General features: G+C 29.2%; 1 protein-coding gene across 8 annotated transcripts in view; it reads left to right on the forward strand.

Annotated features, from left to right (window-relative positions):
• The window catches only part of LOC109599587 (collagen alpha-1(XVIII) chain), a 233,932-nt gene that overhangs the window by 164,897 nt on the left and 52,743 nt on the right, over positions 1 to 16,292 (forward strand). For 5 of the 8 annotated variants that reach the window (XM_049962847.1, XM_049962845.1, XM_049962850.1 and 2 more), the window contains exons 5-6: positions 13,574 to 13,645; positions 15,428 to 15,472. The exons of 2 other annotated variants lie outside the window; for them this stretch is intronic. In XM_049962847.1, the coding sequence (XP_049818804.1) occupies positions 13,574 to 13,645; positions 15,428 to 15,472 (117 nt within the window). The remainder of the gene's footprint in view (positions 1 to 13,573; positions 13,646 to 15,427; positions 15,473 to 16,292) is intronic. One more of the 8 variants, XM_049962848.1, reaches the window with a different exon arrangement.

The following is a 16,292-nucleotide window of genomic DNA, read 5'->3' on the forward strand; positions in this document are numbered from 1 at the left end:
AAATTTTATTTTAACAATTAAATAAAAATTCAATTTCAATAACAACATATTTTAATATAATATTATGAGCATTTGCACAACACTAATAAATCCTGTTGCTTTATTAATAAATATTTAATCAAAACAATCCCACCTATATTTTAACAGTCTAACATCAAACAATAGTCCAATTGCTATTACAATGGAATGGATATAATCTTCTCTCCACAATGGATCCGCTTGGAAGGAAGCTTGAACATCCATGTCATTAATGGACCAGCCATAATGTTAATTATTCTAGATGACGAGTTTGATAAATATTTGTTTAATTATGGAATTGCAAATCTAACTCCCAAGTGAATAATTCGACAAATTACATTTCCCTGACATACACACGGTTGTTTACCGTGTCCGTGCTACCTGAAATATTCGAGTTTCACTCACCTTTTTGCCCAATTAACTCAACAAAATCATTTCCGTAAAATTTGGCATTTCACATTTTATTGAATGGTGAAGTTTAAAATTACACTACTCAACAAATGCGAAGAAAGAAGTTGGGGTTGACGTTGTAACAAATCTACGGGGGTATTTAAAGTACCTAATTACAAATTTAAGCTTAACAACTTTTCACTACCTATATATTTTATATTATACAATAAAGAAGAAAATTCAAGATAAACGGGTGGGATTTATAACAATAGACTTAAAATACTTTTATATTAAATCTTTTGTAGACAACTTTTTTACAAATGCTGACTTTTGTTTATTTCTTAAGAAACCAACACAAATTCTCCATCATTGCTAGATTTCATTTACCTTGATATAGTTGCTCTCTAATTATTTTCGTGAATAGTGGAACCTTTATTCTTGCTTGTCGTTAACTATATCCAAATTTTCGCCACTCTACTAATAATTTGTAATGTTCTCGATAAGTTATATTTAAAACAGACGTTAGCCTTACAAAATAACAAGTTTGTATATTTTAACGTAAGAGAAAAAAAAATACATTATTTATTTCAGCTATTTTTGATGACAAACTTATCTCTCAATTATATCTTTCACCACGTAAAGAATATTGAATATTCTTATCGCACAGATAACTTATTTCTGTAACACCACGATTTATGGTATTCCAAACCAAAGTACATATATAAGTTAGTATAAATAATTCAAAATAATTCCATATAGGGAATCGATAATAATTATTTCGTTGTCTGTACTGTTGATATTTATTTAATGAAGCCATTTGAAGTTGTTAAGTGCCTCTAACGACAAGAGCAATAACTGTAATTTACTGAAAAAAACCCAAACTGATTAATAGTTGTAGACGACTAAAAAATATATTCTTTGTCAAGTCCCATTTAAAATTGCATAACCCAACTATATACTAAAACGTTTGCTACAAAAATCACATATTTTAAGTTTAATTCAGCGTTTTAAAAGTTATTTGCCTCGTCGAAACTTCACTGAAACTTTGTGGACAAGAACTTTCTGATAATGTATACTGATTATATTTATTGATGTGCTTGCAAGTAAAAGCTCAACCCCTATTACATATCTTAAGATCCCGAAGGCAACAACAACATTGATCCAATAAACTTTTATAAAACGTGCTTTGAACACTCAAAGAACTCCTTAAAGGCGCAATTAAATCAATCTCAATTAATAAGCCATTTTTACAGCAACAAAAAATGAAACGGAAATAAATCTGTCGAGCCTGTTTGGTTACATTTTTTATTCGGTCAAAATAAAATGCGTGGAGGTAGACCGTGTTCAGTGATACAATTTAAATATTTACACTACGAATATAAACCGTGTATTTATACGAACGGGAATATTTTTCGAGCATTACGAAAAAGTCGTAAAACCGGGCCAGATTTCGTTTGGGGGATGTTTAATCAACGTAAATTTGCATACGTTCTTGAATCGGGCAAATAATAAAAAAGCACACACACTCACACACAAAGCTTCTTGACTTGAAATAAACTCGTGCTTGGCCGAGTCACTTTCATATTATTCAAATGTAATACCGAACGAGTTAATAGTAAAACTTCGGGCATGTTAAGCTTATAAAGTGCCGCACTGCTTCCGACAAAACTAAATGAACTTCTGGATTAATTAAAAAAAATCCGGAATAAATTTAAATCATGGATGACGATGTAATCAAATAAATTATGCGAAGGGACCGGTACTTTCGAACTTTTCCTTCTTAGTCGGAATCCTGTTAAGAAAATTGGTTTATGAATTCGTTGCAGAACTTTAAATTTAATGCGGTCGTACGAAAATGCATTCGAATTAAATTTGTAATTATTGTAGATAATTATGACCGCCGGTTGTTTATAATGGTTTTGTAAGGACCTGTGCTTTGTGACGTGGAGTGCAAAAAAATTCTAAATTATTGGCTATTAAATTAATAAACGAGCTCTGATTGCCTTTAAATGAGCGAAATTAACTCCAGAAGTTTGTCTATAAATTGAAAAATGATCAAGTCGATAAATTCCGGTTTCTCATTGTATTATTCAAACTAATGAGATTTTACAAATACCATTGTTTTAGTTCTAATAAAAATGTCTACAGTCTATTTGCTTTAATGAAGCTAAATTCAATTATTGAAAAAATAAAAGAAAAAACATTTTATAGAAATTTAAGATTTATTATCTCATGTTTTTATCATTTTCTATATTTTCTATTGTCATTAGAACTATAATCAAATAAAAATAAATTATTCAAAATTAATTCAAAATTAATTTGTTTTGGATTATTTTTTGTAATTTCATAATTACAAATTAATATTAATTAAATATTTACTACATTTAGGAATATTTTCCAAAAAATTTACTTTAATCTTAATTCTTTATATTTTATATTAATTAAATAAATAACAGTTATTTAATTAAATAATGATATTTATTATTGTTCTATTTTCATTGGAATTAGAACAAAGCATAAATGAAACATTTGGTTTTATTAATAAAGAATAATTTGTTCAAGAATACTTTTGTACATTTCTTAATTTTTCTTGTAATAATATTAATTATTATTATATTAGACATGTTAAACATTCTGTTTATTTAAAAGGTATATTTTTATAAAAATTGACACAATTTTTATTGAATATGTCAATCTATCTTTTTAGTTTGATTAAAACACTAAATTCACATACTTCATAATTTTATTACTATTATTGAAATATTCAATTCAATTAAAAGTTTATTTTATAAATTTTAGATTTAGTGAGTTTTATAGTTCTTATATAATACTCTTAATTAATCATTATATATTATTATAATTAATTATTAATATTATCTAATTTTTTTTATTTTCAATGGTGCAATGACCTAATACAAATAAAATATTCAGTTTATTTAAAATATTCGGTTCAAATAATTATTTGGTATTATTTAATTCTCTTTGAATTAGTTTAACAAATTATTAGATCTATTGAGTAATTTATAATTTTTACTGTAATAGTGTTAATTAATTATTATATATTAATTATAACTTGCCTACATTTTCCATTTTCATTAATGCCAGATTAAAATACAAACGAAACGTTGAGTTCAATTAAAAATTAAATTTTCAAATGTGTTTTTTAAAAATCATTTCATGATTTGTTTAATACTCCACGCCCTCAATATTTCCATCGATAAATTAATTCTCAATTTTCCATTACTTCAATCAACTGTTACAAAAACAAATGTATTATTGATTTCGAATTTCAAATAAATGATTGACTTAAATGTAAATAGTTCAAAATGTAATATGTTTGAGGGCTAAAATGACGTGACATTTTGTACCTGGATTGTTTATTGATAAATCTATGAAATTGCTCTTCATTAACGATCGTAAGCGGTTTATTGATCTCACATATCACATATTAATCGAATGTCCTATATAAATTAATGAAGCGTCGATATCATGTAGCAATTAGCTTATTAGTGGAACTAATGACAATATTACTGTTGGGGTAACACGTATTTTTGTTGAGTGAATGTTAGCACGGTTGATAAACTAACTTCTAAGTTATTTGACTGGCTCATTAAGAAAATGGAATAAATTAATGTATATATTATACGATAACGTGACATACAAATTTCAAATGCGTGTTAATAAAAAAAAGTAATTGTTAAAGCATATTTATGGTAAAAACATTAGTTTATTTTATATGAATATTTAAACGATGATTTTATCAAACTAATTATAGAATGTCTTATCTTAATTGTATGATTTATGTTATGAACTGAAATCCGGATGGTATAAAATCGTGCTAATTAATAATAGGCTTAAAAGTTGAGAATTTGCTTGACTTATAAAAAATGTATTTTGGAAAGAAAGAAATATTTAAGATTTTTGAAGTGTCATATTCCGAATGTAGAATTGTGTTTCTGTCCACAACTTGAGATTTACACAGTTGCTCAAATTTATGTAAACCGGAACGGGTACAAAATCTTATTAATTAATAATAAACTTAATAGCTAGGAATTGCTTGATATTAGATAGACGCAAATACTTCAGATATCAGAAATGTCATATTGTGATTTGTTTGTTCTCCACAAAATTACTCACTTGTCCAAATAAAACATTATAACATATTATAAATTAATTCATGAAGTAAATACTCAGTAATTAATAAAACTGCTTTATTTGATGGTTAGAAAATAAACGACTTAGAAATTAAGTACGCCGATAGTTCTTTCGTCGGGTCACTTTGCTGTTTGCAATGCAAACTTCGTAAAGACATCACCTATAAACCGAATCGCGGTAATTACTCGTCAAGTGTTCTATGAATATGCAACTAAAGACGTTTGATGTTTATTGATGTTTAGAGAATGTTTAATTTACGCTTCCGTACCGAATTCCTACGGGTACACTGTGTAATGATATTTACACTCTATCGGGCCCATAAATACCTTATCATTGAAATTGGAAGGAACTAGTCTTTTAGTTTGTTTTTTCTAATTTGTTCTTACGGCGTCTGTCTAAGCGGGAAAGACGAACTCAAATCATTTTATAAGCGGATTGAAGCTTTTGACGTAGAGTAATTATTAAGCACTCAAGTTTTGCTTGTGCATTGTTTCGTAAGATGGATTTTTCTGTCATCGCCAATTTTTAATTAAAGTCTTCAGACAATTATATTATTAAAAAATAAATACTTTTATATAATTTTTGACGTAAAGGACCTACAAATCATTACGTTGGTTTATTGTAAATCTTGTCATGAAAGAACCAAAGCGTAACATGCCTTAAATTGGTTTACATCGTAGTTTTCAGTTTACTTTCTGGCAGATACATCTACACGCCACAGAAAATGGGGAACTGTGAAAGTGAAACTTCATTGCACTCCAACGAGATTTAACAAACTAATTATTTTCTGATTTATTTATGTGCAAACTTTGATAGTGAATAATCTATTACTTTGATAAAACTCCTGGATAACTCTCGTAAATGCATTAACATCTAATCGGTAGACAACCCAGATTACAAGACGTTAAATATATGGGGCTTTTCAGCTAAAAGTTTCCAAACAGAAATTTTAATTTTTAATTTCCACATTTTGTTTGCACCTTAGAGTAGATGCTTATATGAACTCAAACATTATTATTACACAGCTTACTCTTAATTAATGATTATTATAAATTTTTATTTATTATAATTTCCATAAAATAAAATATAATTATTATTGCTAAAATTTATTGCTATGTAATAAAAAAAATCATCTATCCATACAAACTAAAATTATGTATTTAAAAAAATAAAATGCTTGAAAATTATAATATGCAGTACGAAAACAGTTTGATCCATCTGAATCCTGACATCATGTACAATAGAGACAGTCTCCCTCTAAATTCAGACGGATAAAACGCTTTTCCTACTGTATAGTGCTCAGTTTGGCATGGAGTGTGATCGAGGTCATAAAATTATAATCATCATATTGCCACACTGTTTAAAAAAAATTGCTAATGACTCTGTGACTAGCTTAGCTAATTCCGTTTAACAACATACTTAATTCACAAATAATTTCCGGAGTGAATGTGTTTGATATCCATTATTTGCAAATTGGGTCAAACATTCTAAACGCAAATATAGTTTCCAACAAAATAATTAATATTAGCCCCCAGATAGACATAACTAATTAAATTTTGCCATATCTGTGTGCAGACAAGGTTTTTTATACTTGCATTGTATTGTAGGTGGCTTAAATCGGGCGTTTAAATTTAATAAATTTTAATCAGTTTAAATTAAATTAAATGAAATTGAGAAATCTTCTTGACACAACGAAATATATTTAATTCAAAAAACACCACACAGTGAGGTCATAAAAACATCTGATGACTATGGGGCTTTTCAGCTGAAAGTTTCTAAACTAAAATTTTAATATTTAATTACTACAATTTGTTTGTACATTGTAGAAAAATACTTTCCTGTATTTTATATGTACATTTTATATAAATAATTATTAGTAATAAATAATAATAATACTCATACTTTTACTTTTTAGTAAATATAATTAATTTCAAATTAGATCATAGAACTGTTACTAGTGGTTCAGGACGGATTCACTAAGTATTACGCTTTTCTGTGACTTTGGGATAGTACAGCAACATAAAGCCATTACAAAGTAAAAGAGTGGTCTCAGAGAGATTAATTTAATCCACGCTAACTAACGTGAAGAATATACCTCTCGTTGATCCCAAAAAAATGCTGTTACCTCCATTACATATTAAGGTTGGATTGATGAAAATTTCTGTTAAAGGATTAGATAAGGAGGAAGGTGCGTTTAAAGACCTTAAACATAAATTTCCTAAGCAATACTAAGGTTGAAGAAGGAAGTACAAATTCAAAAATTATTAAAGATGAGAAATTTGATAAAAAAATTAATGATGAATGAATTTTTTGAGTTTTTAGCAATTAGTAAACTACGAAAAACATTCTAACAATGGTGCTACAATACCAAGGCAGATGCGATCCAGCAATGATGAGGAATTACTATTATTATTGATTTTGTTTCTTGATATAAACTTGAATCATGAATTATATATAAAAAAATTATAAGAAAATTAAATCAACTGATGTATTCTATAAAACTATACATAACACACATTCGTAATTAGAATACTTTAAATACCTTCGTTATATCAGTCGCAATTTTATTCTACGTATTTGTTGAGTAGTGAAATTAATAATATTTCTTTCTTTTCTATTATTATTAACTTTTAAATTTGATATCTACCATATCGATACTATTAACTATTTTTCCTTTAACGGAAAGGGTGGTGATCAATCATTTAAAAGGCATTTTAATTCTCATTCTATTCTGTGCTATTTTGCTGGCTAAAATCGTTTAAACAATTACCGAGTTATTCATTTAATGTGTTACAAAACGTTAAATATGGGGCTTTTCAGCTGAAAGTTTCCAAATCAAAATTTTGATACTTAATTATTAATATAATTTGTTATAAAAAAGATTTTCCTGAATTCTGAATAAAAATGTTCAAATAATTATAATATTGATATTTCTGTAATTTCAATTTTTAATTAAATGATTCAAAGAGAATATTAACGAAACTTAGACAATACATAGCACAAAACCTAAAATAATACTATAAAATTAGATATTACGGGACTCGAAGAATTCGTTCAATTATTTAACACTGGCTGTAAAATTTGATAAAGGTCTAGTCTCCATTCTGAATTAATTATGGGTATCGAAATAACAAATTATTAGAGTACATATAAAATATTCAATTATACAGTTGCTTTAAATTTTCATTAATGCGCAGTGACGAATAGATTTGGGTCCATTTAATTTAATATTACAGTTACCAAACAACCAAATTTATCCTATGAAATCATAAAATTAATATAGATTTGTGTCTAAATCAAACAATCAAAATGAAATAACATTGTAATCTGTACAATATCTCGTTTGTGGAATCAGTTTAAATACCGTTGTGACACATTGCTAATTACTGGCCAATGCTGTATGGTATTTCAGTTTCACTTATAAATTTTAACCGAAATGTTGCAATTTGATGTTTGATACGCCCAGAGGCGGCATTAGCAATTAAACAGTAACGGAAATTCGCTGAATATTCGTGATGTGCGTTTTGTCAAAACAAAATCAGTGATTTCCTTCATTTAAGAATTAGCTGCCGCATAATAAACCTCGTCATAACGCTCGTGTCTCAATTTGATTTCGATTCAACTAAAATTCAGTCGCACATGCCATGCCTTCGTTTTAAGTTTATCCATTACAGATTCTACATATAATTTCGGCGAAAACACTTGCATCCAAACCCTGGAATTTAATTTATAGTGAACTTTGCGGAACCGATGTGAAGTTTCCTTTCGGATGCGGCTAAGACTAATCAGTTTCTAAGGAAATGGTAATCAGAATATAACTAATTCGGACTTACACAATTCTGTGAGGGTTATTCGCCTTATAACAAAGATTGTTAAATCACTTTGGTCACTGATGGAAAGATAATAATTTGGGATATATATATATATATATATATATATATATATATATATATATGTATGTATCACCAGATCCATTACTTTTCGATGAAAGTCTGCACGCATGGCTAACCGATTTCGACTGATTTTTTCCTTCAAAACAAAATATAAAATATTAGCGTTAAACTGATTTCTGGCTTAGCTGGAAGCTTCCAACTAAACAACTGCATTATCGAAATTTTACCTGTTTTCAAATTGCTGTCAAATCCACTGCTTCCAAAGTATAGGGTTAAATAATTGCAGATATTTTTTGTAGAGGTGTATTCTGTTGATATCTTTTTTCTTAATTGTCTCGATTTCGTTATTATACGGTCATCTAAAGCAGATTTTTACATGGCTATAACATTTTTCTCGGGACTTCAATTTGCTTCAAATTTTCAAGTTATTCTATTTTGATCCCATTGAACCCTGAAAATTTCAACTGTGATATCGAGCTTGGACGATTTCGAAGATCATTCAGGGTCCGTTTTTTAATTTTAAAAAATTCTCCAGTGGCCGGATTTGAACAAATCGGGCTTACATTTTCAGGATCACCTTTATTTCTGATGAACTTTCAAGGAAAAAGTCGACGTCCGAAGTCGGTTACCTACGCGAGCACACTTTTGTCGAAAAATAATGGACCAATCCATATATATTTGTTTTGCAAAAGTTTGTTTCATTAGTGAAATAACGTCGGCGGATATAGAGGTGTAAATGTTGCCCATCAACCCTCAGGTTGTTCCGCGACTTCCCTCCATGTTGAAGCTTGCGTTTTGTAATTTTAATTATAACTCATTTTCATACACAACACGGAGTGCGGACCACAGTCACATAGAATATATTTATACACACGGGAAGTGGTAATTCACGAAATGACACCTAGAACGTGAAATTACAAGATTTAATTAATGTAACTTTGTATGCGGTTTTTTTATTCAATTTCAGGAATTAGCCTTAATTAGAAACGAACCGAACTGTAATCCACTGATTTAACATCTTTTGCGTTAACATTTTATATTTTTTTGGGACCGGATAAGTGTATAGGTCCCAAAGGAACGGTCCGGGATAAAAACATCCGCAAACGTTTATTTTTATCTGCATTTTATGAAAATGCAAATTTTTGCGATAACATTATTAGGAATGTTGGTATCTCGAAAAAATACACTCATACACCCCGGTATAAACTGTATCTTAGCGAACTGCCCCTAAACTAATTTGTCATTTACACGAACTGGATGCGATAATAAAGCGCATTATGTAAATTCAAGGGCGAATCTGAATTTTCGGTACTCGCCTGAGCCGCGACATGAATATTTTTTTTATATAAATGATGGGAATAAAATGTATGAATATTTAAATGGGGCGCGGGCCGAACGAATGAACGGGACGCAGACAGTTTTCAAAACGTATCGCGACCACAAAGAACTCAAGGGAAAAACAACATTTTAATCCACTGAACGAACTATTTCGACCAAAATATAAATTTAACCGTACATTTTTATACGCCCTGTATATCTTGATTAATTATATATATATAAACATAAAAATGAAAACAATAAATCCTTAGACAAAAAAGCAACGAGGTCAAAAATTGTTTCAGGTTTCAGTCGATATTTAAATATTCAGTTTAATTTTCAAAAACGACCAATTTCTACTGCCTTTTCTTAAAATCATGCGAAGACGTCATTTATCAGAAGGTGGTCGATATCGTAATGTAGGAATGATTCAGGCTCACTCAAGACAAGTGCGAGATCGGCTTAGAGGAGGTCGACCAAGAGTTACATCTGACACTTTATTAATCAGAAGAGTATGAAACGTTTTGAATCAAAATCATCTGGATAACCCGATAAAATGGGAAAGGGGAATTAATCGATATTAAAAAAGTGGTCTAATTTTCATTTTATATGTGGAAACAAAATTTCTTATTTATTTTGTAAAATACATTTTAAGTTGCGTTTGGTTTAACTTCTTATTGATATTTAATTATTATTCTTATTACAATTCTACTATTACAATTTTAATTTTAATAAATAATCATTTGTTCTAAAATAAAACAATATGCTTCACTTTTTGCGATCAATTTATACTGTGGATCACTTAGGATGGAGTCACTCATATTTTTTTATTTACACATTGATATAATGGATTTGTATACTCATAGTTTAAAGCAGCAAACAAAAAAAGTTTTTTTTATATTTTTGATCAAATATATCATGAAACGAATATAAGAATATATCTAAATGTCAGATAATTCTTAGTTTACTAGTGATACTACTCACTTAACATTTTTACATACATTTTAACAAATACTAGTGTGAACTAACAAATTCGTTTTGATACATTATTCTTCCATATTTTATTTCTTGATCATTTAATCGAAAATCATATTTTAATTAGATAAATGTCTTGAATATTTAACAGAAAAGTACACTGGTACTACTAAATTTTTTATTTCTACTTCAAATTTATTGAATAATAGTTAGTAATAAAAAGTTAGTTACATGATCCATCAGAAGTTTATCATAATATTAATTATAGTCAAAAACTGAGAAAAAGTTACTAATATTTTTTATGAAATAAAGTTATTGTTTTTTGTAACCTTAAAATTGGTGAACACTAAAAATTTTCAAAATAAATTAAATGAATTTAATGAATGAATTTTTTGTAATTAATTTATTCCTCCTGATCAAGCAACCATGAAACGAAATCTCGGTTTACAAGTGGCACTACTCATTTACTCACTTTTAAATATATTTTGACAAATACTAGACTAATTGTTAAAACTAATAAATTAGTATTTGGTATAATACATATTTCCACATTTTATTCCACGATCAGTTAGACGAGTTAATCAGAAGATATAATTTTATTAGATAAATGTAATTTTTAAAACATGCATGTGTATAATTGCTTTATTATCTATTTATTGAGCTGTTACTCATTAAAATCGAAATATAAATAAAAAACTCTACAGGGGTGTTTTCAACGTAAATGTTTTTCACCAACACGTAAAATGTATTGATACATTTTTTATTTTTACTTCTATTTTCATAATTAAAAGTTAGTAATAGAAAATGTTTTCTTTATAACTCAGCAGAAGTTTATTATAATATTAATTACAGTCAGAAACTGAGATAAGTAACTAGTTTTTTTTATGAAATAATATTTTTTTTAAAAATTTTTAAAAGAATTAAATATTAATAATCACAATTTTGTAATTAATTTATTCTTTCTAATCAGGTGAATCATGAAACGAAACATACGGATATTTCAAAATATAAGAAATTTATTTTAACAAACTTATTATGAAAACTATTAAATTAGTATTTGGATCAAATGATATTTAAAAAATATGATTTTTAATTAATGCATTCATAAGCGAATTATAAATAAAAGAGTTACAAGAGAATTTCCATTTTATATGAGACTCACTGACATGTGATACATACTAGTAATTTTTTTTATTTATAGTTCATACCACACACAAACTTCAAAATCGAATCATTTTTTGTCCTCATATGGGAGAGTGTGTACACCAAAATATGTTAAAATTGTCACTACATTTTATGGAATTAAACATTTTCTTTTCATTTTAAACTGGATATTTTTCTAAAATATGGTAACCATTGTCAATTAACATTAAATTTTAACAGAAATAAAATAAATACCCTAAATGTTTTCATCACAGGATAATTTGTAATATAATATTTGCTATTTATGAGATTTATATTACATATAAGATTATAAAGAATCATAATTATTAAATTTGTTTTTGATTTGTTACCGGAGCTATTTGTAAAACGCTCCAGTATTAGGAACAATAGGCGCATAAAACATAAATAAAACCGGAGAGGGACTTTCAATTTTGTGCTTGTCAGAATTCTCCGAATGCACAATTCGCCGGTCCAACATATGTTAATATATCATACATCTAGCAGTTTTCTCCTTTTGCATTTCCCTTCATACTGCTGACACAAAACACTCCTCCGCACACGTCCACCTTGGAAAGCGGGAAACGTGATGGCCTCCCGGTTTAAGTGAATTTACATAGGAAGATATTGAAGTGTGGCCTGATATTGATGACTCGCACATTTAACGTTATTTGAATGCCCGCCGCCAAAGATAAAACAAACAGTGACCCTTTTATGGACCGTCCGTATATTATCCCACTTCTAGATTAGTACGAATCAAAAGACACGTATTTACATTGGTTAATGGACTTCGAAATGACGTGTGCACGAAAGTCTTAATGCACGCGGAGCACGGGATCCGCGGTTTCGGGTCAATTTCTGATGGAAATGGAACCATCATCTTGTGCAACCGTAAAAGAACGCAAACCGAATCCCGATAAGTCCATAACAAAACCGGGCTGTTGGGATTCAGCCGCAATAAATGCATTTTGTTGCTGGCAACACATAAACCCACACTAAACCTTATCGCGGTAGCCCAAATATTAGATCGTATAAGAACTTTTTTATGTTAATCTGCACTTAGCGTGATTAGCCGGCCTGGATATAACGTTCAACTACGAGTTTGTTGCCGCTTCCATTCTGAAAAGAATAAATCATAAATAGACAATCGTAAAATTTTACTAGTTTGAATTTTATAACTCCACCTTCGGAGTTACGACTATTAATCAATCTCGTTTTGTAGCCGGGCCCCGGAGTGGATTTAATATAAATTTTGAACTCCAAAGAAATTTAATTAGGTTTCGTAATTTATGCAGAAAGATCCGTACCAGCTTTATATGTGATTACACGCGGAAAAATCCTTTGTTTCCGGCCAGGGTTTTTCAATCCTTGTCCTTTGTCATTTTTAATCAAATCCCTACAAATATTTCGATATAAAATGCGTCTCACACAAATCAAAGAACTACTATATCAACTTACTCATGAACGAATGAATTTATGAACGTACAAAGGAAAATTTATGCAGAAAAATGCACAGACATTTTTTTATAAATTTCATCACAATGCTATTTTTTTCCTTTATTCTTGTTGACTGGCGTAATATTTTTGTCGACATTAATTCCGAACAGATTCAAGTGTTATGGCATAAATTAAGTGCACTTTTCAATCAAATATGTTCCGTTTAGGGCGCCTTGGATCAAGTGAAAATTTATCAGGATCCTAAGATGGCAGCGGAGCAATGCAAAACGGATTTCCAGGTTTGTATTTGTACTTTTGGACTCGACTACCATGTATATCAAAGTGAAACGTCTCATTGCATTATTCAAAAGCTTCCAGATTAATTATTAATTAAAGTTAATTGGATACGTAAACTATCTGGAACTATTTAACTTTTAAGGTTTACTTTAACGTCGAATAAACGTAGAATTTTACTTCTTCGGATTAACGTCTTCTTCTTGTAATTTATATCTAGATAAACTAACTGTGTATCGGGTCCCTGTGCCATGTTATGTAGTTGTCCTAAATTATGTTTTAGTTTTAGTTTAGTTTATGTTTATTAAAATTTCGTTTTAAATGTTTTTAGCCAAGCAGCTCGAACGTAACTTTTTTCATTCATTTTTATTCTTTTATGTGGTTATGATAATTTTTTGGTAGCCAGAGGAGTAGCACAAAATTAAAACAGATATTTCCTATTTTTATATTTTAATTAAAAATTTGTCAATTTGAAAAAAGTCGATTTATTAGTCATTTTCAAAAATTATAGGGTTAAATAACTTTTGATATTTTCTGAGGAGGTGTATCTGTAATCAATACATTTTTGTTCTTTAATATACTTTTGAAATATATTTGTTTATTTGTTCTGATTATATTTATCACAATATTTTTTTGTTGTTTATATGACTCCCAATCTTTCTCTTTCTTAACAAAAATAGCATTTGTAATATTTCTCCATTCATCCATTTATTCTCAACATATTTAGCAGGAATATTCATAGTTTTTATTGAACACATTTTGTTCAGATTATTAACAACACTTTTTACTGAATTACCTAATTAAAATAAAATATCTGTATTCGTTATTACAATGTGTACTATTTCTCTGATTACCTCTGTATGCAACTTTGCAGCTCAATTTATCAATGCGAGGAATCAGTACAAGCCAAAATAGTAAAATAAATCAGTCGATATCAATATATGGCAAACGAGATTGACAATATGAAATATCATTGACTACTCGACAATAAACATCGTTGTTGGTAGTTTTATTTCCAAACGTTGTCGAGATCGTGTCAATTTTGTAGTAGTTATTATAATCTTTTATAAACTCTTTTCTGAGACAGAAAATACTTACTATTATTATTAGTCAGGATATAAGCTCTCGATAGGCCAGTTTCAGTTAAAATCCATCAAGTAGTTTCCGAGTTATGCAAGCACAAACAGAAAATTCTCGACCGATTTATATAGAATGGACATAAAATTTATTTTTATTGTCGTTAAAATTCAATGGTATTAATAACTGAAAAACTTTGCCAAGCTTTACCGTTTCAAGCTTTATTAGTCGAAACGTAATTTAACACTTTAATAAAACTCCCATTTCGCTCGACCCAAATAAACCATTTTATTTTAACCTTTATACCATTATTTTATTTTATCTAACAATTTATTGGGAACCGAATGTACATTTCGCAGTGCTAAACAAACTTTTAATCGACACATTTGCCGTCTTGGGCAGATGTATGTGCAAATACCCCCCATAAAACCGGCAAACCGAAACTTCCCTACTCTGTATCAATACTAAGTAGATCAAAAACGTAAAAAAGAGCGCAAATTTCTTCCGCCTTTGTGCAAACACTCCGGCAAACTTGGCTCGGCCAACAATTCCAGAAAACTAATATTAGTTTTATGACGGTCGAATGGCAGGTTTTTACAAGTCGATCTCGGCCACACAGTTTATATTTTCGACTGCTTGGCACCACCTTTTGTAGTTTGTCTCGTCTTTATGTTGTGTTGTTGTTTTTTTTTATTTTTTATTTTAACCAGGGTTTTCAATCCGTTCATCCGGATGAAACTGATGAAAATCAAAACGTAAGTTGACTACGCTTTTGTTCGACTATGCTCTTACAGAATTCGTGCCCTTCCTCCACAACGCAAGGCTTTGTCCGCGATGAAAAGAGAAAATGGAAACATTTTGTAAAGTAAGTTTTTCATTAAAATTTAAAGATCCTCAAACAGCCATCTGTACTATTTAATAAGTGGATAAACCGGCCGAAAGAGCAGATTAATTAGCGAACTCTCACTATTTTCGAACGAACGGACTAATGCCAATATTGGTTGTGGATTCAAAGGGCATAAATTCTCGTAACGTGTCTATTCGAATTCGATGCCTGGAACTAACCCGAAAATGCGACTACTAACCAGCACGAACTATTTATGTTTATAATAACCGTAATTACTAACGAATTAAATTTGCAGTTTTCATTGAACGCCGCCGATTGAAATTAAAATGGTTTCTGCGATTTGTTCATTAACGCCATTAAATGTTCCAATTAAACATTTGCTAATAGTTCTGTGTAAATCGGACGCATTGTTTTATGCGGTTCTACGGAGGCAAATGGCCAGTTGAAACAACAGGAATGTGCTAATGTTTAATGGCAGTTAAATAATTTAGGGTGTTTTAAAATTATTCCATTAAATGCTCGAGTGTAAAACTGCAGAAACTAATAATCAAATTGTAAAGTTTACGGCTTTCATGACCATTGTTTAAATATCTATATTGATTCGTGTTTGTAGGTCGACGTTTATTGGAATTATTGGAACTATTTCCTGACGTTTCGCTAGCACCAGTAGCATTTTCAGAGGTGTTTCTTGGAATTTTATATTGTAATATCCACCTAACAGTGCATAT

The sequence above is a fragment of the Aethina tumida genome, chromosome 2, assembly GCF_024364675.1.
Source record: "Aethina tumida isolate Nest 87 chromosome 2, icAetTumi1.1, whole genome shotgun sequence".
NCBI lineage: Eukaryota > Metazoa > Arthropoda > Insecta > Coleoptera > Nitidulidae > Aethina > Aethina tumida.